This window comes from Bos grunniens, chromosome 4, assembly GCF_055505025.1.
Source record: "Bos grunniens cultivar Pamir isolate PY7600 chromosome 4, Bosgru_T2T1.0, whole genome shotgun sequence".
Taxonomy (NCBI): Eukaryota; Metazoa; Chordata; class Mammalia; order Artiodactyla; family Bovidae; genus Bos; species Bos grunniens.
In genome coordinates this window covers 110,954,360-110,977,883 of record NC_141168.1, presented here as the reverse complement: position 1 = coordinate 110,977,883, position 23,524 = coordinate 110,954,360, and the positions used below count along the sequence as shown (strand labels likewise).

Below are 23,524 nucleotides of genomic sequence, written 5' to 3'. Positions count from 1 at the left end.
ACACATACACATCTGACATATGCTGCCTAGTTTTAATAGTTAAGGAAGGAAGCTGAGGTTTATCTGTTTTTGTTGTTTTCCTTCTTTTTGTATAAAGAATAGCACACATTTGTCAGCCACCTGATTGTATATAGGTTACATTCGGAGATTAATAGCAGATATGTTATCAAGTATTCATAATATAAAATTTACTCTGTATGAATTCAAATTTCAAAGATTAAGTCATGTTTTAAATATTGTTATGAACGTTAGACCAAAATTCTGTGTGGCTCCTGTTTTTATAGTTAGATCAAATTCCTTCTGGATATGAAAGAACATTATATTTAGTCGTATAATTTCAGTCCCTGTGAAGGGAATGTGATGTGAGTCACTTGTCAGAGTGTGGAATAACATGGAAGGGAAAATATCTGTATCAGAATGGTACAGTTCTGGGTGATTTGGGGAAGGAAAAAAAGAAAACCTTTTTAAAGATAAAGTTGCTTTGTATAGTTTCCACAGTCCTGAGTCATATATGTATGTCACTGTTTTTCTTCTGTTATTTTTCATAGATCGAGAGACAGCAGGCATGTAATATGAAACTTGGATTTGCAGAAGCGAACCTGCCAAAAAAGCAAACGGACTTTTTATCAACTCATCCTCAGATGACCAATTCGCAAGACATTGGTAAATTTGGATTATATACCATAATGTGGTTTTTTGTATCAGATGTTCAGTAATTTGACTTCAGTAAAAAGACATAAAATTGGTAGTTGTAGTGGTATTGCTGCCATGAACATAGAAAAAATGATCTTGAGTTATCATGTTTTCTTATCATGTCTACATGAGTTTAAATTGATACCCGAGTTATACTATTAAAAAACATTATCTTTCAAAGAAGAATGAATATTCTCCTACTTCAAAAAAGTGATTTTGGTATTTCATTGAGAAATTTATGTTGAAATGTGTATTTTCTTCTATTCATGTAACTTAGATGTTAGTCATAAAAGCAAGTTATCTACCCTGCAAGATACTGAAAAAACCAAACAACTTGAAGGACAGGTTCACGAATTAGAAAGCCGCGTATCCTCTTTGCAGCAGCAATTGAAAGAAACTGAAGAAAATTATGAGGCTGAGATTCATTCTTTGCAGGAAAGGCTTCAAGCTGTTAATGAGTCTGCAGTTCAGCCAAGGTATCCATCAACCTTTAAGTTCATTCAATAGTATTTGTAGTTTAGTAGCCGTCATAATATGGTTGTTTTAAGAAAAAAATGTAACTTAAGCAACTTTGCTTGAAAGAGACGAGCTGTAGCATTGTCAAGAAATACGAACAGGAGGTAATTCTTCATCTCTGAAATGTGTGAAGTAAAGGTTAGTGTAAACAAGATATACTTTATAATAGGAATATTAATTACAGCTTTATTTTATAAAGAGGCTCTTTGTTATGAATTTGCTAAGTTACACCAGCTGGTGTGCACATGTTTGTTTTGTATTGTGTGCTTAGTCTTGGCTGCTTTGATATGGGCAGTACACAAAGGATAGAAGATATGATCACTCCAGTGATAGCTGGACATTCTCCACCTGATTGTCTAATACTTGGATTTACCACATCCAAAATACCCACTCTGAATTTTCCCCTCAAAATCTGCTCCTTCTGCAGCCATCTGACTCCATCAGTGGTGACTCCCCTTTCAAACCACACTTCCAGTCTGTCAAGAAATCCTGTTATCTCTATTTCCAAGACAAATCTAAACTGTACCACTTCTCACCAGGCCCCTAGTCCCTGCCGTCATCATGTCTCACTTGGATTACTGCTTTTGTCCTAACTCTTCCCTAGAGTCTGTTCTCTACAGTTCCAAAGCTTTGCTTTTAAAATTGAAGACAAGTCATGTTATTCCAGTGCTCTCCTGTCCTTCCTGTGCCTTCCCAGATCCTCACTTACGGGGTCCTGTCTCTCTCTGAATCTGTGTCCTGCTGCCTTGCTTGTGCCTTACTACTGTAACTCCTCGTAGTCTCCTCGAGATCCTCAAGCTGTCGGGATGCTCCTGCTTGTGAATCCTCTTCTCGTTGCTGTCCCTTCTGCCTGGGTTGATCTTGCTCTAGGTTATTTGCTTGCCCAACACACTCAGTTCTTCGGGTCTTTGCTCAGATGCCTTTTTCTCATGGGGCCTGTCCTGATCACCCGATTCAAACTAAAATCACCCCTTAGTGCTCTACACCTGAGTTTCCTGTTTAGTTTTTCTATATTAATGTTATGTTATATATATTTTGTTGCTGTTCAGTCGCCAAGTTGTGTCCAACTCTTTGCTAAGTTGTGCCCAACCCATGGACTGTAGCCCGCCAGGCTGCTCTGTCCATGGGACTTCCCAGGCAAGAACACTGGAGTGGGTTGCCATTTCCTTCTCCAGGGGATCTTCCCAACCCAGGGATCAAACCCACATCTCTTGCTTGGCAGGCAGATGCTTTACCACTGAGACACCTGGGAAATGTGTTTTATATATATGTAACTATAAAGATAAGTGTATATATATGTATGTATATGTGTATGTGTGTATATATATAGATAGATAGGAGGGAAGGTTTATTTATTTGTTTACGTTATCTGTCCCCTGTGTTGGACTTCAAACTTTGTTAAGGGAATTTTTGTCTATGTAATTTCCTGTATCCCAAATCCTATAATAATTCCCTACAAATAGTTGGTGCTTAGTAAATATTTGTTAAAATGATTGAACAACTTATACTATAGTTGGGAAATGTGTTGTAGTATTTAACTAGCTCCATAAAGTCCTCAGAGTTTTAACCTAACTGACTGGCTCTGCTGCTCTAGGACTGAAGTCTCCATAGGTGCTTGTTACTGAAACCTGAAGACAGAGTTTTTGTGTTTTGTTCTGTGTGTGTGTGTGTGTGTGTGTGTGTGTGTGTGTGTGTTGAAGACAAACCACTGTTTCCTCACTTCTTTGGAAGCACTCTGCTTCTGCTGCTTTCATTCAGCCTCTCTATATAGGCTTTGGAATTATTTATCCCACATTGGCACAGCCTTAAAAGCTTGCGTTTTATTTGAAGTCATTGGTTCCCAAAGTTTATGATGCATCGAAAACATTGGAGGTTTTTGAAATTTAATACTATTTTTCGACTACGTAAAATTGCAGATTACTGGATTTTACATTTGAAGCATGAGTAGATTCAATAGCTTTGACATAGACTCTGGTCATTTGTATTTATAACAAGATAATTATGATGCAGGCAGTCCATAGATTGACACTTGGATACTATTACTTTAGATTCTTTGATATGAAAGAAAATAGGTGGATAACAAGAACTCATAACCATTTAACGTATTTCAAGTAGCCTTCCTTTAATTAGTGATGTTTTCTCTCTGAAGCATGAAGAAAAGGAAGAGCTCTGGAAGAGTAGATCTACTTCGCTGTTCCTACGCTGGGGCTTTTGCAAGCTTATTGTGCTCTTCAGAGTTTCTGAAATGCACAATCGAAATATATTAACAGTACCTTTCAACCAGAACCATTAGTTTTCTCTCAGACCCCACCAGTGAGGTTTATTGACTGCCATATTTTCCCCTATGAACATGTAATTAAAGTTATTTCTTGTGAAGTATCACTACATATTTGGAAACAGCTGTAGCGCTTTTTGAATAAAGAGTATATTGTTCTTCTAATATAGACTTGAAATAGTTTATGAAAAATAATTGTCATTCATTTAACAAATATTTGGTAATGTTATGCTTGAAGCCTCTTAGAGCAATAGTATGGAGTTGAAACAGCCAAACCTGTATTTGACTCCCAGTTGGACCCTTGAGCCGCCATTTGATCTTAGGCAGATATTTAAGCAAGTTTAGGTAATATGTGCTGTCCTCAGTCGCATCCAACCTTTTGTGACCCCACAGACTGCAGCCCACCAAGGCTCTTCTGTCCATGGGATTCTCCAAGAAGAATATTGGAATGGTTGCCATTTCCTTCTGCAGGGCATCTTCCCAACTCAGGAATTGAATTCACATCTTCTGCATTGGCAGGTGGATTCTTTACCACTGAGCCACCTCTTTAAAACCCATGTTTCAAAACCCATAATATTGAGGGTAAAAACTACCTTAAGACCATAAGGGTTAAAAGAAACCACGACTGGAAAGTCAGTACAGTCACTCAGTCGTGTCCGACTCTTTGCAACCCCATGGACTGCAGCCCACCAGGCTTCCCTGTCCATCACAGACTGCCAGAGCTTGCTCAAACTCATGTTGGTGATGCCATCCAGTCATCTCATCCTCTGTCATCCCCTTCTCCTCCTGCCTTCAATCTTTCCCAGCATTAGGGTCTTTTTCAAGGAGACAGTTCTTCCCATCAGGTGGGCAAAGTATTGGAGCTTCAGCTTTAGCATCAGTCCTTCCAATGAATATTCAGGACTGATTTCCTTTAGGTCTAACTGATTTGATCTCCTTGCAGTCCAAGAGACTCTCAAGAGTCTTCTCCAACACCACAGTTCAAAAGCATCAATTCTTTGGTGCTCAGCTTTCTTTATAGTCCAGCTCTCACATTCATACGTGACTACTGGAAAATCCATAATTTTGACTAGATGTACTTTTGTTGGCAGAGTAATGTCTCTGCTTTTTAATATGCTGTCTGGGTTGGTCATAGCTTTTCTTCCAAGGAGCAAGTATCTTTTAATTACATGACTGCAGTGATTTTGGAGCCCCAAAATATAAAATATCTCACTGTTTCCATAGTTTCCCCATTTATTTGCCATGAAGTGAAAGAAATAGAGGAAAACAACAGAATGGGAAAGACTAGAGATCTCTTCAAGAAAATTAGAGATACCAGTGGAACATTTCATGCAAAGATGGGCTTGATAAAGGACAAAAATGCTTTGGACCTAACAGAAGCAGAAGATATTAAGAAGAGGTGGCAAGAATATACAGAAGAACTATACAGAAGAGATCTTCACAAATAAGATAATCACGATCGTATGATCACTCACCTACAGCCAGACATCCTGGAATGTGAAGTCCAGTGGGCCTTAGAAAATATCACTATGAACAAAGCTAGTGGAGATGATGGAATTCCAGTTGAGTTATTTCAAATCCTAAAATATGATGCTGTGAAAGTGCTGCACTCAATAGGCCAGCAAATTTGGAAAACTCAGCAGTGGCCACAGGACTGGAAAAGGTCAGTTTTCATTCCAATCCCAAGAAAGGAAATGCCAAAGAATGCTCAAACTACTGCAGAGTTGCACTCATCTCACACGCTAGTAAAGTAATGCTCAAAATTCTCCAAGCCAGGCTTCAGCAGTACGTGAACTGTGAACTTCCAGATGTTCAAGCTGGTTTTAGAAAAGGCAGAGGAACAAGAGATCAAATTGCCAACATCTGCTGGATCATGGAAAAAGCAAGAGAGTTCCAGAAAAACATCTATTTCTGCTTTATTGACTATGCCAAGGCCTTTGCCTGTGTGGATCACAATAAACTGTGGAAAATTCTTCAAGAGATGGGAATACCAGACCACCTGATCTGCGTCTTGAGAAATTTGTATGCAGGTCAGGAAGCAACAGTTAGAACTGGACATGGAACAACAGACTGGTTCCAAATAGGAAAAGGAGTTCGTCAAGGCTGTATATTGTCACCCTGCTTATCTAACTTATATGCAGAGTACATCATGAGAAACGCTGGACTGGAAGAAGCACAAGCTGGAATCAAGATTGCCGGGAGAAATGTCAATAACCTCAGATATGCAGATGACACCACCCTCATGGCAGAAAGTGAAGAGGAACTAAACAGCCTCTTGATGAAAGTGAAAGAGGAGAGTGAAAAAGTTGGCTTAAAGCTCAACATTCAGAAAACGAAGATCATGGCATCTGGTCCCATCACTTCATGGGAAATAGATGGGGAAACAGTGGAAACAGTGTCAGACTTGAATTTTTTGGGCTCCAAAATCACTGCAGACGGTGATTGCAGCCATGAAATTAAAAGATGCTTACTCCTTGGAAGGAAAGTTATGACCAACCTAGATAGCATATTGAAAAGCAGAGACATTACATTGCCTACAAAGGTCCATCTAATCAAGGCTATGGTTTTTCCAGTGGTCATGTGTGGATGTGAGAGTTGGACTGTGAAGAAAGCTGAGTGCCGAAGAATTGACGCTTTTGAACTGTGGTGTTGGGGAAGACTCTTGAGAGTCCCTTGGACTGCAAGGAGACCCAACCAGTCCATTCTAAAGGAGATCAGCCCTGGGTGTTCTTTGGAAGGAATGATGCTAAGGCTGAAACTCCAGTACTTTGGCCACCTCATACGAAGAGTTGACTCATTGGAAAAGACTCTGATGCTGGGAGGGATTGAGGGCAGGAGGAGAAGGGGACGACAGAGGATGAGATGTCTGGATGGCATCACCGACGTGATGGACATGAGTTTGAGTGAACTCTGGGAGTTGGTGATGGACAGGGAGGCCTGGTGTGCTGCAGTTCATGGGGTCGCAAAGACTTGGACACGACTGAGCGACTGAACCGAACTGAACTGGTGGAACCGGATGCCATTATGTTAGTTTTCTGAATGTTGAGCTTTAACCCAACTTTTTCACTCTCTTCTTTCACCTTCATCAAGAGACTCTTTAGTTGCTCTTTACTTTCTGCCATAAGGGTTGTGTCATCTGAAGTTATTGATATTTCCCAGCAATCTTGATTCCAACTTGTGCTTCATCCAGCCCAGCATTTCACATGACGGACTCTGCATATAAGTTAAATAAGCAGAGTGACAATATACAGCCTTGACATACTCCTTTCCCTATTTGGAACCAGTCTGTTGTTCCATGTCCAGTTCTAACTGTTGCTTCTTGACCTGCATGCAGGTTCCTCAGAAGTCAGGTCAGGTGGTCTGTATTCCTCTCTCTTGAAGAATTTTCTGCCATTTGTTGTGATCTACAGAGTCAAAGTCTTTGGCGTAATCAGTAAAGCAGAAGTAGATGTTTTTCTGAAACTCTCTTGCTTTTTTCATGATCCAACGGATGTTGGCAATTGGATCTGTGGTTCCTCTGCCTTTTCTAAATCCAGCTTGAACATCTGGAAGTTCTCGGTTCACATAGTGTTGAAGCCTGTCTTGGAGAATTTTGAGCATTACTTTGCTAGCGTGTGAGATGAGTGCAATTGTGCAGTAGTTTGAACATTCTTTGGCATTGCCTTTCTTTGGGATTGGAATGAAAACATCCTTTTCCAGTCCTGTGACTGCAAAGAGAATTGGCTAAATGTTGTGGAGAAAACTTTAGATGTTTGTAAAGTGACCCTTTACCTCAAGGGGCTTCCTTGGTAGCTCAGATAGTAAAGAATCTGCCTGCAATGCAGAGACCCGAGTTTGTTTCCTGGGTCAGGAAGATCTGGAGAAGGGATAGGCTACCCACTCTAGCATTCTTGGGCTTCCCTCATGGCTCAGCTTGTAAAGAATCCGCCTGCAGAGTGGAAGACCTGGGTTCAATCCCTGGGTTGGGAAGATCCCCTGCAGAAGGGAACGGCTACCCTCTCCAATATTCTGACCTGGAGAATTCCATGAACTGTATAGTCCCTGTGGTCAGAAAGAGTCAGACACAACTGAGCAACTGACACTTCACTTCACTTACCTCAAGGGACTTCAGTCCAATCATTGAAATAATATTTATTCATAGAAAATAATTTCTTTAGTGATTGGGGAATATAACATGATGAGACAGCCAAAGTGCTGGAATTTAAAGCCATGAATGTGTGGCATTTTTCAGTGCCCATCGCTGCACATTTCTGTAATGATGCTTTTTGCAGTGGCTCCAGGGGAAATGGAAATAAAGGGATGACTGTGAGATATTGGGATGGAAGGAATCTTTGGAGCAAAACAGAGGAAAGATGACCTGTATTGTTTGAGCTAGAGAATATGAAGGCTTATGATGTATTAATAAATGTAAAGAAATCATGCAGGTGGAAGGTTAGGACCTTAATTATAAGATAGAAACAGTGAATTTGATTTCAGCTAGTCTATTTTTTTGAATTTGGGATAAACATTTTCAAAGGCTGTAAAGCTACGAAATTAAGTCATTGTGAACTCGGCAGCATTTTTTTTTTTTTTTTTTTTGAGTCTCTGTAGCTGGATGAATAATCTGGGGGATCTTTCATGGGCTGTGAAAATGAGAAATGAAGCAAAGGATCAGAACAGTGTTTGCACGAAGCTGTGAGGAAACAGATGAAATAATAAAAAAGATAAATGAACCAGGAAAGGGCAGAGAATAAAGACAAGAAACATGAATTTTTATGATAATTTAACATGAATATAGAAGATGTATAGGGAGTTCACAACAGAGGAAACTTTTATGGCCAGTAACACAAAGAATGCTACTTCTTTGTACATTCCTATTTGAAAAAATGTATAATCTCAAAAATAAAGACATACATCTTCTAAGAAAGTTTTAAGGTCGTTGAGACTCTCTGTTGTTGAAGTTTTGAGAAAATACTTAAATTGTATGATTATGGAATTAAATTAATGTAACTTTTTCAAATATGGCATGTTAAAATTTTAAAAATTAAAATTATAAGATTTTATCATGTAGAAACATCTATAGATGTATGCAGAGATACATTTATGAGATCTCTATTTTAGCATTATTTGTTGTAGTGAACATTTAGAAGTGACCCAATACAATACAGAATAAAGACGTGAATACCAAAAGATACATGAATATATGAAAAACTAAAAATTTCAGAAGTAGTTATGAATAAAATTAAGAATGTTTCTCACTGTCACTACGCCCCTATTCCACTGGAGGTAATCACTGTTACTTTTTATATGTATTCTTCCAGAATTTTTTCACTCTGCATGTGTGTGTAAATTTTTAATAAAAATGAGATTTTGTAAACTTTGCTTCCTCAATAATAGTATAGGTAACTTTTAAAAAATATCTATACTTATAAACAGCTCCATGTCATACATTTGTAGTAGACTTATAAAATGGCATAAAACTCAGGGATAATCTGTTAAATATTTATGTAATTCTGCTGCTTTACTTTTAAGTGAAAAAAGTAGTCAAAAATAATGAGTTATGTTACAAAACCCCACTGCCCCAACACACATTTTATGCATGCTGTGGATTTACTAACAGTAAAATTCACACACAACACTAATCCCTTCATCCTCTTTTGTTTATATTTAGCTTCTTCGTTGATTCAGTGGTAATTACTGAGTCTGATGTACAGAAAGCAACATACCCAGCAAGTTGTCTAGAACAGAACATTGATGGTGCTGCAGAGGTATTTTTAAACTGTTATGTACACTAATTGTATTTTGTTACTATCATTTTTATGTATGTGATTTAATTACTCAATAAATAGTTGCTGAGAATTAAGTATAGTAAAAATGAAAATAAAGATCCAGAAGAATATATAAGTGAAGAAATTTGATATACTGGAATGGGTTTCCATTGCCTCCTCCAGGGGATCTTCCCAACCCAGGGATTGAACCCGAGTCTCCTGCGTTGGCAGACGGGTTTTTTACCATTAGTGCCACTTTGGAAGCCTGATGTACTTTCATAGCATAGGAAAAACACAAAAAAGTTAAAATTGAGAGGTTTTTTTTCCCCCTAAATATATTCTAATTTAAAATTTGTCTTGTTTTATATAACATGGGCTATATAGCAAGTAATTTCAGTGCCCTGAACTTTACAAGAAATTAGTTTCAAAAAAGAGAAACAGCTTTTCTTCCTACCATGAGAAGTTGAACTAGACTATCTCTAGACTATTCTTTAGGAATTCCCAGAATTCAATACGCTAGGGCTAGGACATTGGATAAGGCTTTTTTCAGCACAGGCCATACAGTATAGAAAAAGTCCCTCATCTTTTCCAGTATATCTGATCTAGTCAAACCACCTTTTGCCTCTCCTCAACACTGTGTATATTCCCAATTTGTGGCCACTTTTCCCAAACATAACTGTAAAACCCTGGGCTTCATTCAGTAAATTTTTAGTTCTTAAGTAATATCTTTTCTTCCCCCGCTCTAGAACTGTACATTAGTAATTGTAAGCATGCTTCTCAGTTTGCATTTTAAACTTCACAAGAGTAAGTACAATTAATTTAGTAGAATTATTCACTAGAACTATTGCTTTTAATAGAGCAGCAATTTATTTACTTATTAAAGCTTTTAAGAAATTTTCTAAAGAATAGAAATCTTTTGAGAAGTTTAAAAATAAGTGTTGTATAATTAGTATAAATAAATATGTCATATTTGCTTTTTAATTTAGTATTCTGGTGAATTTGGAGTGGAAAAGGAAACAAATATGGTTAAGTTGCTGGAAAAACAGTACCAAGAACGATTAGAAGAAGAAGTAGCTAAGGTAAGTTTATAGTTTATTTGAAAGATAATTTTGTTGTCTGTATTCTCTTTGAGCCTTCAAAAAAAGATAGATTTTATTGATGATAAAGCACTGGTTTTTGTTGTAAATTTTACATGTAGCTCCTTTAAGTTGTCAGATACTGTAACTATCCACAGTTGCCTTAGAATGGAATGTTCTGTGAATTTTTCTATGAGAAAAGCATTCGTCTCTTGATGTAGAATAGCAGTTAGAAACTTGTCGGAGTTATAAATTTATTACCTTGTGAGTAGTACCATAGGAAGGAGTTTGGCCTTCCTTAAAGGTGGAGGATGTGATAGGAAATGAGAAAGGAAGTGCTTGGTCTTTTATATTAAAACAGTTTTGCCTGCCTCCTCCCAGAGCAGTAGTACATGTGTGCATGCTCAGTCACTCAGTGGTGTCTAACTCTTTGCGACCCATGGACTGTGGCCTGCCAGTCTCCTCTGTCCATGGAATTTTCCAGGCAGGAATACTGAAGTGGGTTGCCATTTCCTCCTCCAGGAGATCTCCCGACCCAGGGATCAAACTCACATCTCTGTGTCTCCTCTATTACCAGGCGTATTCTTTACCACTCAGCCATCTGCAAAGTCTGTTTCCTGAAATATAGGGATTATTTAGGGATTGATGGAAGCCTGTACCCAATTTCATTCCTTCATCCTTCTCCTGAGGGAGAAAGGCTGCTGTAGTCCATAGGAAAGAGAGCCTTGGGCTTTGTGGGAATCTTGGTGGAGAGAATTTTCACCTGCAGGCAGAATGTATAACCGAAGACAATCACTCTCCTGCTTACCACAAAGTGATGGATTCTGGAAAAACTTGGCTCAGAAACGCATCTGGACCCCAGAAGGGAGATCAAATGTGGTCTCCTGTAAGTGTGGGGTTCTTCCTCTGAGAGCCCAAGGGGAACTGAACAGGTAGACTGTGGCTTTACTGAGCTTGACCTGGGGGATGCATGGAGTCCAGGGGGCCACAAGGCTTCCTCCAGGTGCCTCTTTAGGGGGCTTGCAGCCTGCTTGCTTCTGCACCACTGATCTAGCAGGTGGAAACTGTGTCACCTTTCCCTGCTTAGGGAACCGCTGAACTTAGGGTACTGGATCCAAGTCCAAAGTAACCAACAAATAAAAAACAGAAGTGACTGTGATGTTTATGACTGTAGATGCTCTTAGCTGCTATGCTCAGAACTATTCTTATAAACTCCTGAATACCACGTGTACTACCTACTATACCATTATGATTCCATTTCTTTGTCTCTGAAGTCTCTTAAAATGCATATTCCTGTTTGGGTTCTTATTTTGGAATAGTTGGATTCTGAGTTTGTCTTGCTTGTTTTTTATAGTTTTTAAACTGTTCTAGTGTAACAGTCCTACTGGAGTATATGCGTTTTAGTGAAGGAGGGATAGAATTTACAGGAAATGCATGAAGAATTAGATTAAACATAAATTAGATGAGGTGGTCAATACTCAAGGAAATATGTGGGCCATAAGGACCTACTCACTTCCATATTTGAATTGAATAATTTTGTTCAAAGCGAACAGTGAGGCACCAGGACTCCTCCTCTGGCAGTCCAGTGGTTAAGACTTCTTCCAGTGCAGGGGCTTCAGGTTCAATCCCTGGTCATGGAGCTTATATCTCACATGCCTTGTGGCCAAAAAAAAAAAACAGAAACAACAATGTAACAAATTCAATAAAGATTTAAAATGGTCAAAAAAACCTTAAAAAAAAAAAAAGTGAAGCACCATCACTTTTATACAGTTCTCACTATCTGGTTCTTTTAGAGAATTGCAAGGTTTTCTCTTTTACTTACCTCTTACATAAATTTCTCAAGTGAAGTGTTTGTAGCAGGGCATCCTAGTATAGCAGTTAATAATATGAGGTTTGGGATAGGATTAGATTTGCAGTCTTAGGAAAGTTACTTAACCAGTCAGTCTCAGTTCCCTCTATGTTAAAAGAGGAGAATAATAGAAGTAATAGTAATTCTTGTGAAGGTTCAATGAGCTAATACATACAAGGCACCTATTTTGTGTTATATTGTTCAGTTGCTCAATAGTGCCTGACTCTGCCACCACATGGACTGCAGCACACCAGGCTTTCCTGTCCTTCACCATCTCCTGGAGCTTGCTCAAACTCATGTCCATTGAGTCCGAGATGCCATCCAACCATCTCATCCTTTGCTGTTCCCTTTCCTCCTACCTTCAATCTTTCCCAGCATCAGGGTCTTTTCCAATGAGTCAGCTCTTTGCATCAGGTGGCCAAAGTATTGGAGCTTCAGCCTCAGCATCAGTCCTTCCAATGATTATTCAGGATTGATTTCCTTTAGGGTTGACTGGTTTGATCTCCTTGCAGTCCAACAGACTCTGAAGAGTCTTCTCCAACTCCAGCAATTCAAAAACAGCAATTCTTTGGTGCTCAGCCTTCTTTATGGTCCAACTTTCACATCCATACATGACTACTGGAAAAACCGTAGCTTCAACTATATATATGGACCTTTGTTAGCAAGTAACGTCTCTGCTTTTTAATATGCTGTCTTGGTTTGTCATAGTTTTTCTTCCAAGGAGCAAGCGTCTTTTAATTTCATGGCTGCAGTCACCATCTGCAGTGATTTTGGAGCCCAAGAAAATAAAGTCTGTCACTTTTTCCATTGTTTTCCCATGTATTTGCCATGAAGGGATGGGACTGGATGCCGTAAGACACCTAGAAGATAATAAAGACTCATAAATGACATCTTTTGAAGTAGTCTCACTACTGTGATAATGATGATGATATAAATATGTTTTGTGAAGCATCATTCATCAAGCTTATAGCAGATTACTAGAGTACAGGTCAATAAAGACCATTCCAGAGGCAGCCAAGGTATTGAATTGGCCACAAAGTTTATTCATTTTTCCCATAACATGTTGCAGAAAATCCCAAATGAACTTTTTGGCCAACCCAATACTGTGATCCAAGAAACAACACATCATGGCCCAGGTTGATCCTAGAATAGTTTATGAAAAATGAAAGTTGCTCAGTGGTGTCCTGTACTTGGGACCCAATGACCTGTAGCCTGCCAGGCTCCTCTGTCTGTGGAATTCTCCAGGCAAGAATACTGGAGTGGGTAACCATTCTCTTCTCCAGGGGATCTTCCTGACCCAGGGAGCAAACCCACGTCTTCTGCATTGCAGGCAGATTCTGTACTATGTGAGCCACCAGTGAAGCCCCAGAATAGGACATACTGTTTATATTAGTCACCAGAACAGATGGGTTATGCTCAACCCTATAAGAAGTTAGAAAAATATTGAGAAACATTGTTTTAAAAGCACAGAGTATAAAGAAGAAAGCAGTAGAGGTAGTGATTGCTAACATAGATAACATTAGATTCACCCTGTGATTTGGGTATGTACTATTGAAAAATAGACATTCATTAACAGTTCATTTCACTGCCAAGCAGTGTTCTGAGTGCAGGGTATAGCAGAAGAAAAATAGATGAAATCATTGCTCCTGTAGACCTTACATCTGTTGTTATTGTGTGGTCGCTAAGTCATGTCCAACTCTTGTGTCCCCATGGACTCTAGCCCGCTAGACTTCTCTATCCCCCGTAAGAATACTGGAGTGGGTTGCCATTTCCTTCTCTGGGACATCTTCCCAACCCAGGGATAGAACCCACGAGTTCTGTACTAATTCTTTCCTAATGAGCCACCTGTGAAGCCCTGACCTTTTATCTAGTTGGTGCAAATAGACAATGTACGAGAGTAATAGATACTATGAAGAGAAAAATGAACCAAGGTAATAAGACTAGAAGATTCCATGGGGAGTGAGGTGCTTTTGTTTTATATAGGGTAATCACAGAAGACCTCACTTTTGAACTGTCATGAGGGGAGAGTCCAGATGTCACTGGGAGAGTAAATCATGAAGATAACAGATTGATCCTTTTAAGAAAGTAGGATGCAAAAGAGAAAGTCAGCAGTTTTCCAGTGGATGTCTCCACGAGGTGTCCACGGAGAATTGGCAAGAGTTTGGGAGCCACCTACCCAACTGCCAGCATTGCCGAGTTGGAGGATGGTTTCATTCAGTCCTGTGACTTTTGTATTCATGGGTTCCATTTGGAGAAATATTGTGAAACCCTGGTACAGATTTATATCCTCAGCAGATGTAACTGGATACAGGAAGAGGAAATACAGGGAAAGAGGGGAAGGACTTTCCCTTCAAGGGAAGATAGTACTGCAGGTAATTTGATCTAAGCACCTGGAAGAATGGAGTTACTTAGGTGTTAGATGTAGGATGAAAACAAATACAAAGGAGTAGTTTCTGAAGGGGAGTGGGTAACTTAATATTCAAATTTTGATCCATTAAATGAAAAACAGTCATTAAATATGTAAATATAAGGGATGAGAAAATGATTGGATGTATAAATCTAGAGTTCAGGAAGTAAGATAAAACTTGACATGGAAATATGGTAGTATCTAGAGTTGTGTTTTTCAAACTGTGGTGTTATAACTTCTTTTTAAGGCATGAAATTAAATTTGGTTTGGTACAGGATTTTTATATTAATGGAAACATTCAGTTATATAAAACAGACACACAAGAACTTGGGTCACAGTATAAAATGTTTTATTTTTGTTGTATGTGTATGTTTACCATGGTTACAGTAAGAAATATTGAAAACTCTTAATCTAGTGAGTGTAAATGGAGAAGGGGTCTGGAAACTGAGCCCAGAGGGGGCCACTGTTTGAGGGCAGAGAAGTGAGGAGGAACAAAGGAAATGAAGAAGTGGTGCATTATATGTGGACATGACCAAAGATTGCATCAGAGAAGCCAGTGATGACAATTTATTGAGAATGTATTAAACTTTGTCAGGTGTTTCTGATAAAGTCTTGAAAGGTTGGAACTGCAAATTAACCCTTGGATTTTACAGTGTGCAATCATCGGTGACTTTCACAAGAACACATTTGATGGAATGGTAGAGACAAACTGATTAGATTTGATTTGAGAGAGAGTGAAGGAGAAGAATGAAGAAATGAATTATTCTGAGTTGTTTTTAAAAAGGAGAGAAGTACAGTGCTAACTAAAGAGTGATGTAGGGAACCGAGTGGTAGATTGTTGTTGCTGTTTTGTTTTTGTTTAAGATGAAAGATACCACATCCTGTTTCTATGCTGATAGAAGCGATTGAGGAGAGAAGGGGAAAAAAATAGCTGATTTAAAGAGAGAGTGGAATAGTTGCTGGAGCAGTGTCCTTGAGTAGATGAGAAGAGTTGCAGATCTCCTGAAAAGCTGCCATTAGGTTGAAGCATGGTATTTCTAATTCATTGAAACAGGAAGGAAGGTAAGAATACTTGACTCATGATTCAGGTATGTTTTCAGATGAAGTATGTGGAGACTGTGGAAGTTCTTTTCTGATTACTTCTGTTTTTCTCAGTAAAGTAAAAAGCGAACTCAGCACCTGAGAATGAGAAAGGAAGAGATGATGTTGGAGCTTTAAGGAGAAAGCAAAGGGCTAAGAGAAGGAATAAGAAATGGAAACGACAAGGGAAATTGGGTAGAATCGCCCATATTACTAAGGGCTCATTTCAAGGATAGTGGTTATGATGTTAAAGTAAGACCAGTCAGCTTGTTTTTTCATTTTTCTCCTCAGTTAAGTTCAGCTGCACAGACACAGACTAGGCAGAGTTAATTGTAAACACAGGTGGAATTTGGTTAGATGGTATGGTGGTGAATAGAAAGGAGAGAATTACAAGGTAGTTAGTCTAGGCTTGGTTTTTATGTTTGGTTGGTTGGTTGGTTTTTTAGTTTCCAAAACACATGGTTCTTTTAATTATTTGTTATCCATTTCTATTCTAAATATGTATACAAAAGAAAGTGATCTTTATAATGACCAATTTTTAAAAAATTTCATTTGTGACCTAACATCTCATCACATTTTTGTTTGAGCACTGAAGAACTGATGCTTTTGAAAACTGGTGTTGGAGGAGACTCTTGAGAGTCCCTGGTACTGCATGGAGATCAAACCAGTCAATCCTAAAGGAATCAGTCCTGAATCTTCATTGGAAGGACTGACACTGAAGCTGAAGCTCCAATACTTTGGCCACCTGATGCAAGAAGCTGACTCATTCTAAAAGACCCTGATGCTGAGAAGGATTGAAGGCAAAAGGAGAAGAGGGCGGCAGAGGATGAGATGGTCAGATAACGTCACCAACTGAGTGAACGTGAATTTGAGCAAATGCCAAGAGATAGTGGAGGATAGAGGAGCCTGGCATTCTGTAGTCCATGGAGTCGAAAAGAGTCAGACATGACTTAGTGCCTGAACAATAGTTGGTTCTCAGAGGCTTAGACTTCTCAGAGCCAAGGCTGCTGGTCACAATTTCTAGGTACCTATGGTGGGTGGAACTAAAATAAGCAGGAATTAAGGATCATAGTTGAAGTGGAAAGTGAAATAGATTAGATTGAATTGTATCATCATTTTACCAATGATGCCAAAAGGTCAGCTTCTTTGCCCACCACTAATAAATCTCAGGGACAGAGTTTTGGGTGAAATAGAAAAAGATAGCTTTCTTGCTTTGCCAGGCAATGGGAGACAGAGCAGGCTCCTGCCCTCAAAAGCTGCATGTCCCAATCTGGGAGGATTTGACGCGAGGTTTTATAGCAGTGGGGCTTCCCAGGTGGCACAGTGGCAAAGAATCCAGCTGCCAGTGCAGGAGACGCTATTTATAGCAGTGGTTTCAGGGATGGAGTTTCTGACAAGATGAGGGTGTGTGAGCTGGACTTGCACTCCCTTCATCTCTTCTCAGGTGGTTGGTCTCCTTATCTTGAAGAGCTTCTCTGGTCCTGTTAACCAGCCTGAGCTTGTTTCTTGGCTGCTCCTTCCTTGACTAACAACTGTTCGAATCTGCCCTTTGGAACTCATGGAAGGTCATGGAGTCTGGAGTTTTGCCTACAGGAAATGGGGACAAAAAAGGCTTCCACGCCGGGGAGCCCCACAGGGTCTCGCTCAGTTTCACTAATGACACAAACCTGGTGCTGTACTGCTGGAAATTTACTGCAAGTAAATTGGAAAGAATATGTGTATGACACGGTTAAAAAGCTTTCATCACAGCGGTGTTTAAAACAGCCTTAAGGATGAGTTAGTCTGAATGTCCAACATAGATAGTTGATTAAGTACATTTGTAGTAATCTGTATAATATGAAACTTTAAACCCGTTTACAATTATATAGAAATGTATTTCTTGACTTGAAAAGATACTTACTATAGTTATGAAAACAGGTTATAGTATTAGAATATGACTAAGAAAAATGTTTGTCTATATTTATATCCATATCTAAATGTAAAGAAGAGGAAGAAGATTTGGAAATGTATGTACTAAAGTGTTAATAATGATTTTTCTTGGAGGAGAGAAATATAAGGGCTTTTATTTCCTTTTTAATTTCTGTACCAAACATTTACTGCTGTTATAGTAAGGCAGAATTTTTTATAATTATTGATTTTAAAAAGGCAGGCAGTAAAACACTTTGATATTAGATTCATTATGAAACAGAATCTTTATCTTCTTATCACTTTATGCTGAGATTTCTTTTAGTTTAAAAGCATGAGGCCATCTTTTTTACTAGTTTATGTAGTTTTTAAGAGGAAACTTGCTTTTCTAATTCTTGCTAGTATTTACAGATCTAATCCTTTCTTGAACTGAATCCTTTTTGATTACCTTATTTCTTCAGGTCATTGTGTCAATGAGTATAGCATTTGCTCAGCAAACTGAACTGTCTAGAATATCTGGGGAAAAAGAAGATACTCCATCATCAGAAGCATCTACTCTCTGTCAGCAAGAGCATTACTTAAATGAAATGAAATTATCACAAGGTCAGGCTGGTTTTCAGACTTTTGAGGCAACAGACAGGAAATTTAAAGAAGAATGTAAACCACTTAGTAAGGAGTTAGGAGAAGATGGAAAGGAAGTTCTGTTATCAAGCAAGGATCATCTCGACGATATACTGGAATCAAAGGACTTTGAACTGACTATTTCAGAAGAAATGCCCTCCAAAGATAGAACATTTATGGTCAGAGAATCTGTAAGTACGCTTCCTTGAGTATAAAAATTTATTTAAAAAATTGTGATTTTTCTCACTATAAAAATATTAACAGTGATGTTGCTTAATGGAGAAGATAAGTATTCGGTTCAGTCTTGACCTGTGACTTATAAAGTGAAAGTGAAGTTGCTCAGTCGCGTCCGACTCTTTGCGACCCCATGGACTGTAGCCTGCCAGGTTCAACCATCCATGGGATTTTCCAGGCAAGAGTACTGGAGTGGGTTGCCGTTTCCTTCTCCAGGAGACCTTCCTGACCCAGGGATTGAACCCAGGTCTCCCACATTGTAGGCAGACGCTTTACCGTCTGAGCCACCAGGGAAAAGTGACTTTTAAAGTGTATGAATAAATGGCTTAATATTATTATTAGATAAAACCGGTCGGATTCATAATATTTCTGTTTGTCTTACATACATTGTGCATGGTAAAAGCTCACTGTAAGTTGTACCCACGTTAATTTTCAGTCAGTTCAAATTATTATACTATAATTTGGCAATATGTATGATAAAATATTTGCTTAATAGGATAATATCAGAAGGAAAGAGCTGCCCGCTTAAGATAATTTAAAGCAGTCTCCTATATATATACTAATACCCTTTACTTTTTCATCAATGGAGGGTCTGTACCTCAACTTGTGCCTGTAACAGAACATAGTAAACTCTACTTCTTTTAAGATTATCATGATTCAAATTTTTTGTTCATATTCATGACAGGTTATGTCTTTTTAGAGACATATTCAAATAAAATGTCAACTCTTTTTGAAGTGCAAAACCTCTTTAACTTGCCAGCAACTGTTCGAGGCAGAATGATTTGTTTAAGTGTAGCTTTTCAGGACTTGTTGAAATCCAATAAGGTGTTGACTTCTTACAAGTTTGAGAAGGTGGAATATAAGGCTTTTATTTCCAGATAAACATTACTGAAGATTGTTTCTTATCAAGCAGTTCTCTACAGTACTCTGATGACCACTGTGTAATATAAAGAAATAAAATTTCTCATTTTGTAAATTAAATTTTAAAATAGAAGAATTCCATTTATATTATTTCCTCATAAAATGTCAAGAGGAATAATAGTTATTCATCACGAATAGGAGGAATCGTGAGTGTCTTTCCTTATTCTTCTCCTCCCTTTGATTTAGACTACATCTAAAATAACTGATAGCTATTTTGCTTTTGGAGAACAACATGTATAATAATAATTACCTTCACATTGGTTTGAAATTATAAAGACAAATGTTTTAAATTATTTATGTTTTAGTTTAATAATGTGAAGTTTAAAATGACATGCTTTGTGGGGTTACTATTAGAATTATTTTCATATGTATTTTAAAAAATCAGTGCTGATAGGTTTCCACAAAATGTTTTACAGTTGGATTTTTTTAACTATTACAGCTCCATGATGAGATTTTGGTATCAAGCATGGATGCTTCTAGACAACTGATGTTAAATGAAGAACAGTTGGAAGATATGAGGCAGGAACTTGTACGACAGTACCAGGAACATCAACAGGCAACAGAGCTTTTAAGGCAGGCACACATGCGGCAGATGGAGAGACAGCGAGAAGACCAGGAGCAGCTACAAGAAGAGATTAAGAGGCTGAATGAACAGTTAGCTCAGGTATGGGACCAAGAGTCCCTTCCCTCCCCAGTTAAAAAGCAGTGTTTTTATAGAGCTTTTTTTTTTTTTTAAGTCAGAGTTATTGCTGAGATCTGAATGAATACGAATATTTAACATCAGGAACAGACTCCACCAGTATAGGAGACTAAGATCTTGTTAAGGGGTTAAGGATGCCTAACCCAACCTTGGAGAGCACTGTCTCTCTACCATTTGACTTATCTGCCTTTTTAGGCACTGAAAAAGTGGTTCTGAGGTTTTTGTTTTTAGGCTTTCCATTGAGTATATACGTGGCAAAAGTACTTTGGCAATTGGGGAAATTCTTTGTGCTGAGGTGCAGTTGATACTCAGCTTTCCTATTTTGATTTATAGATTTGTGAGTCTACCAATTGGCTTCTCCATGGTTTACCTTTATCTTTAATCTGTCTTTTTAATTGTGAATGGAAATCTGAAGTAGTATGTTTCTGGAACTTAATCCATGGAAACATCTCTTCTTGATTTGAGAAATGCAAATTTGCATAATATTCTTAACCACTTTCTTGACTAAATTTACATACTCCTTGGTATTTGGGAACTGAAATCTTATCAATTGCTGTATGTAATATACTCACAAAATCATTGTAGAAAAGCAAATATTTATGTATAAGTTCCTATAAAAACAAATTTATTCAATTTATTTTGAAAAGTTAAGCTAACACAAAAGACAACAAATAGAGAACTCTTGAAATATAGTTTCAGATATAGAATAATAGGAAAATTGGGAGTTGAACATAAGACATTTGGAAAAATTAATTTTGCTTTTCTTCATTGCATTTTGTGACTTGAAACTTCTGAATTTTCAATGCAAAACTGGCATATTAAAGTAATATGAATTAAGCTGTAAAAATTCATGAATATTTAGGCGTAATTAGCTTTTTTTTTTTAAGTTTCAAATTTTGCATTGAACTTGATATATGCTTTTAACCCCCTAATCATGGGATATGAATCAGGGTAGAACCAAGGCCTGTTGGTTCTAGCGGGTTAAAAGAAAATCTGCTTAATATTCCTGCCTTTCCTTTCTATCGCAAACAATATTCTCTCATGACCTTTTTTCTTATTTAGAGATCCTCAATAGATAATGAAAACCTGGTTTCAGAGAGAGAGAGGGTGCTTTTAGAGGAGCTGGAAGCACTAAAGCAGCTGTCTCTAGCTGGAAGAGAGAAGCTGTGTTGTGAGCTGCGCAACAGCAGTACGCAAACACAGGTAGTATGGACTTTGGCCCACCTAGGAGCAATGGACCCACAATGCAGTGGGATCTGTGTGTCTTTGTTGTTGGTGTGAAGTGTGTTTTTTATAGGTCTGAGCTTAACATATTTGTGATTGTTTACATTGAAGGTAGGTGGAGTCAAGATGCTTTACGTTCCATTTAAGGTAATTCGAATCTGACAGTGATTTAGCAATGACTGTTGTTTCACCAGGCAGCCCAGTAACCAAACAAGCTTTATTGTCACATTATAGCATGCAGTTTTCTGATAATGTTAATCTCCTGATAAAATATAGTTAAATATTACTTCAGATAGTATCTGTTTTGCACGCAGAGGTTTCTTTTTTACCTTAGAACAATGTAAGAATGACATGCTATTTCCAAGATGACAGATTTTCTTTCTGTCTTGTCCTCCCTACCTTTACGCACACTTAAAACAGAATGGAAATGAAAACCAAGGAGAAGTTGAAGAACAGACCTTTAAAGAAAAGGTATTGGACAAAAAACCTGAAGAGGTGCCTCCTGAAATTGTGTCCAATGAAAGGTATACAGAATGCATATTTTTTTCAATGAAAAGTGAATTGAAATAGTTGTTTTGGTGTTACAGGCTTTATTTGTCTTTATCGTTATCTTGTACATCTATTTTATTTCTACATTGTACTCTATGTGTAAAGAATGATCAGTTTCCTAACATTAAATAGACAAAGTTTTAAAAATCTCTTGTATATAATTTTATTGGCTATTGAGCATGCACTCAACTCAATAAATGATAAGGCTGAGGTTATCTGGTTATTGAACCTTTCTTGATTAATTTTATTCTGTTCACATGCTATTTTTCATCCTAAAAAAACAAAATTATACATGTCAGTTTATTCCTTCACTGTTCAGACATGCATTCAGTATAAGCCACCCCCTGGTTTATGACAAGAAAAAAAAATTAAATGATTAAATATGATAGTATACATTTAACTTCTTTGATGCATTTACTGTATAACAGATGAGACTTTTTAATCTATATCCCACCTTTATGGAGGAATAAATTCATGATCCGATGTTAACAAAACTTTCCCTTAACTTTGATTTCGTAGAGATTCATGTAAAAATGAGAATAGTTACCCCACATTAATATTAAGGATTTTAGGCATAATATTTTAAAATCTGTTTTGTTCAAATGAAAAGCATTTCTTTAATTTTAAATTAAAATTAATACCTACTAACTTAATTTCCTCCTTTTCCAATTTCTGTTATTGTCAACCCTCTGTGTCCTCCTAACCTGCTTCCTCAGCTTGCATGGAGGAATTTGGCCCCTAAGATTTTGGCTTCCCCATTGGATCATCAGTATGGAACACAGTCAGTATGGAACTCAAACAAGAAAGACAGTGTACGAAAACTAGAGTTACCATGGCAATATAAAATAAACACAATGTTTATTTTATATTATTTATCTCTAATTGGTATATTTAAAAAATTATACAGTGTTTACTTTTTAGGAATCTTTGTAGTGAGTGTTGATAAATGAATATTCCTATTTATTTCTTTTTACCATCCTTTTATTTTGAATTATTTCTCTTATGTGGGAATATTTTCAAATTATCCTAGTCCTGGGATGTTTGAGGCTTGAACGAAACCTGAGAACAAGTTAAAGAAATAAACCCTTTACTTACTTTCTACTAACTAAATTATTTAGAGTTTTATTTTTAATATCCCTCCTTAGGTAACCAGAGAACTTGATCTCAGTGTAAAAATAGAACTGTCTTTTTCACTTGACAAATGCTGAAGGGAAACTGCTCCATTTATTACCTTGTCTTAAAATAGTCATGTCATGTGCCTGTGAAAACAGATAGCCCTTAACCTGTTTGTTGGTGCTCTCCTGCACTGAGAAGCTGAAGAGCAAGTGTCTTCAGGCAGAGGGCCTTTCCCATGAGTCTCTTATTTTCTCTACGTGCATGAAATGTATAGTTTGCCGCCACTGTACCTTTGTTGAATTAAGCTGTTAGGACAAGAGAGTTTAGTTATTCAGGTCAATCAGATAACCTTCTGAATCACCATTTATGGAAGTATATTTCTTGACACATGAAGATGTTTGTGCTAAAGACAAACAAAAGCTTGTAAAAAAACACTTTGTCCACGATAATCCCATTTTTGTTTTGTATATATATTTATGAGAGAGAAAGACGAGGGAAAATGCCTAGAATGCTTAGGCATTAATATGTTAACCATGATTATCTCAGTGCTAAGATATTTTGGTGGGTGGGTAGGAGCATTTTCTAATTTTTTTAAATAATAATGTGTTGCT

At 37.7% G+C, this 23,524-nt stretch overlaps 1 protein-coding gene across 16 annotated transcripts in view; it reads left to right on the top strand.

Annotated features, from left to right (window-relative positions):
* The window catches only part of AKAP9 (A-kinase anchoring protein 9), a 168,288-nt gene that overhangs the window by 67,079 nt on the left and 77,685 nt on the right, over nucleotides 1-23,524 (top strand). For 9 of the 16 annotated variants that reach the window (XM_086397964.1, XM_086397963.1, XM_086397976.1 and 6 more), the window contains 8 exons: nucleotides 549-663; nucleotides 971-1,169; nucleotides 9,135-9,231; nucleotides 10,218-10,310; nucleotides 18,010-18,360; nucleotides 19,764-19,988; nucleotides 21,087-21,227; nucleotides 21,669-21,772. In XM_086397964.1, the coding sequence (XP_086254090.1) occupies nucleotides 549-663; nucleotides 971-1,169; nucleotides 9,135-9,231; nucleotides 10,218-10,310; nucleotides 18,010-18,360; nucleotides 19,764-19,988; nucleotides 21,087-21,227; nucleotides 21,669-21,772 (1,325 nt within the window). Of the gene's footprint in view, nucleotides 1-548; nucleotides 664-970; nucleotides 1,170-9,134; nucleotides 9,232-10,217; nucleotides 10,311-15,434; nucleotides 15,626-18,009; nucleotides 18,361-19,763; nucleotides 19,989-21,086; nucleotides 21,228-21,668; nucleotides 21,773-23,524 lie in introns of those variants that run through there. The other 7 variants (XM_086397968.1, XM_086397966.1, XM_086397967.1 and 4 more) reach the window with 3 other exon arrangements.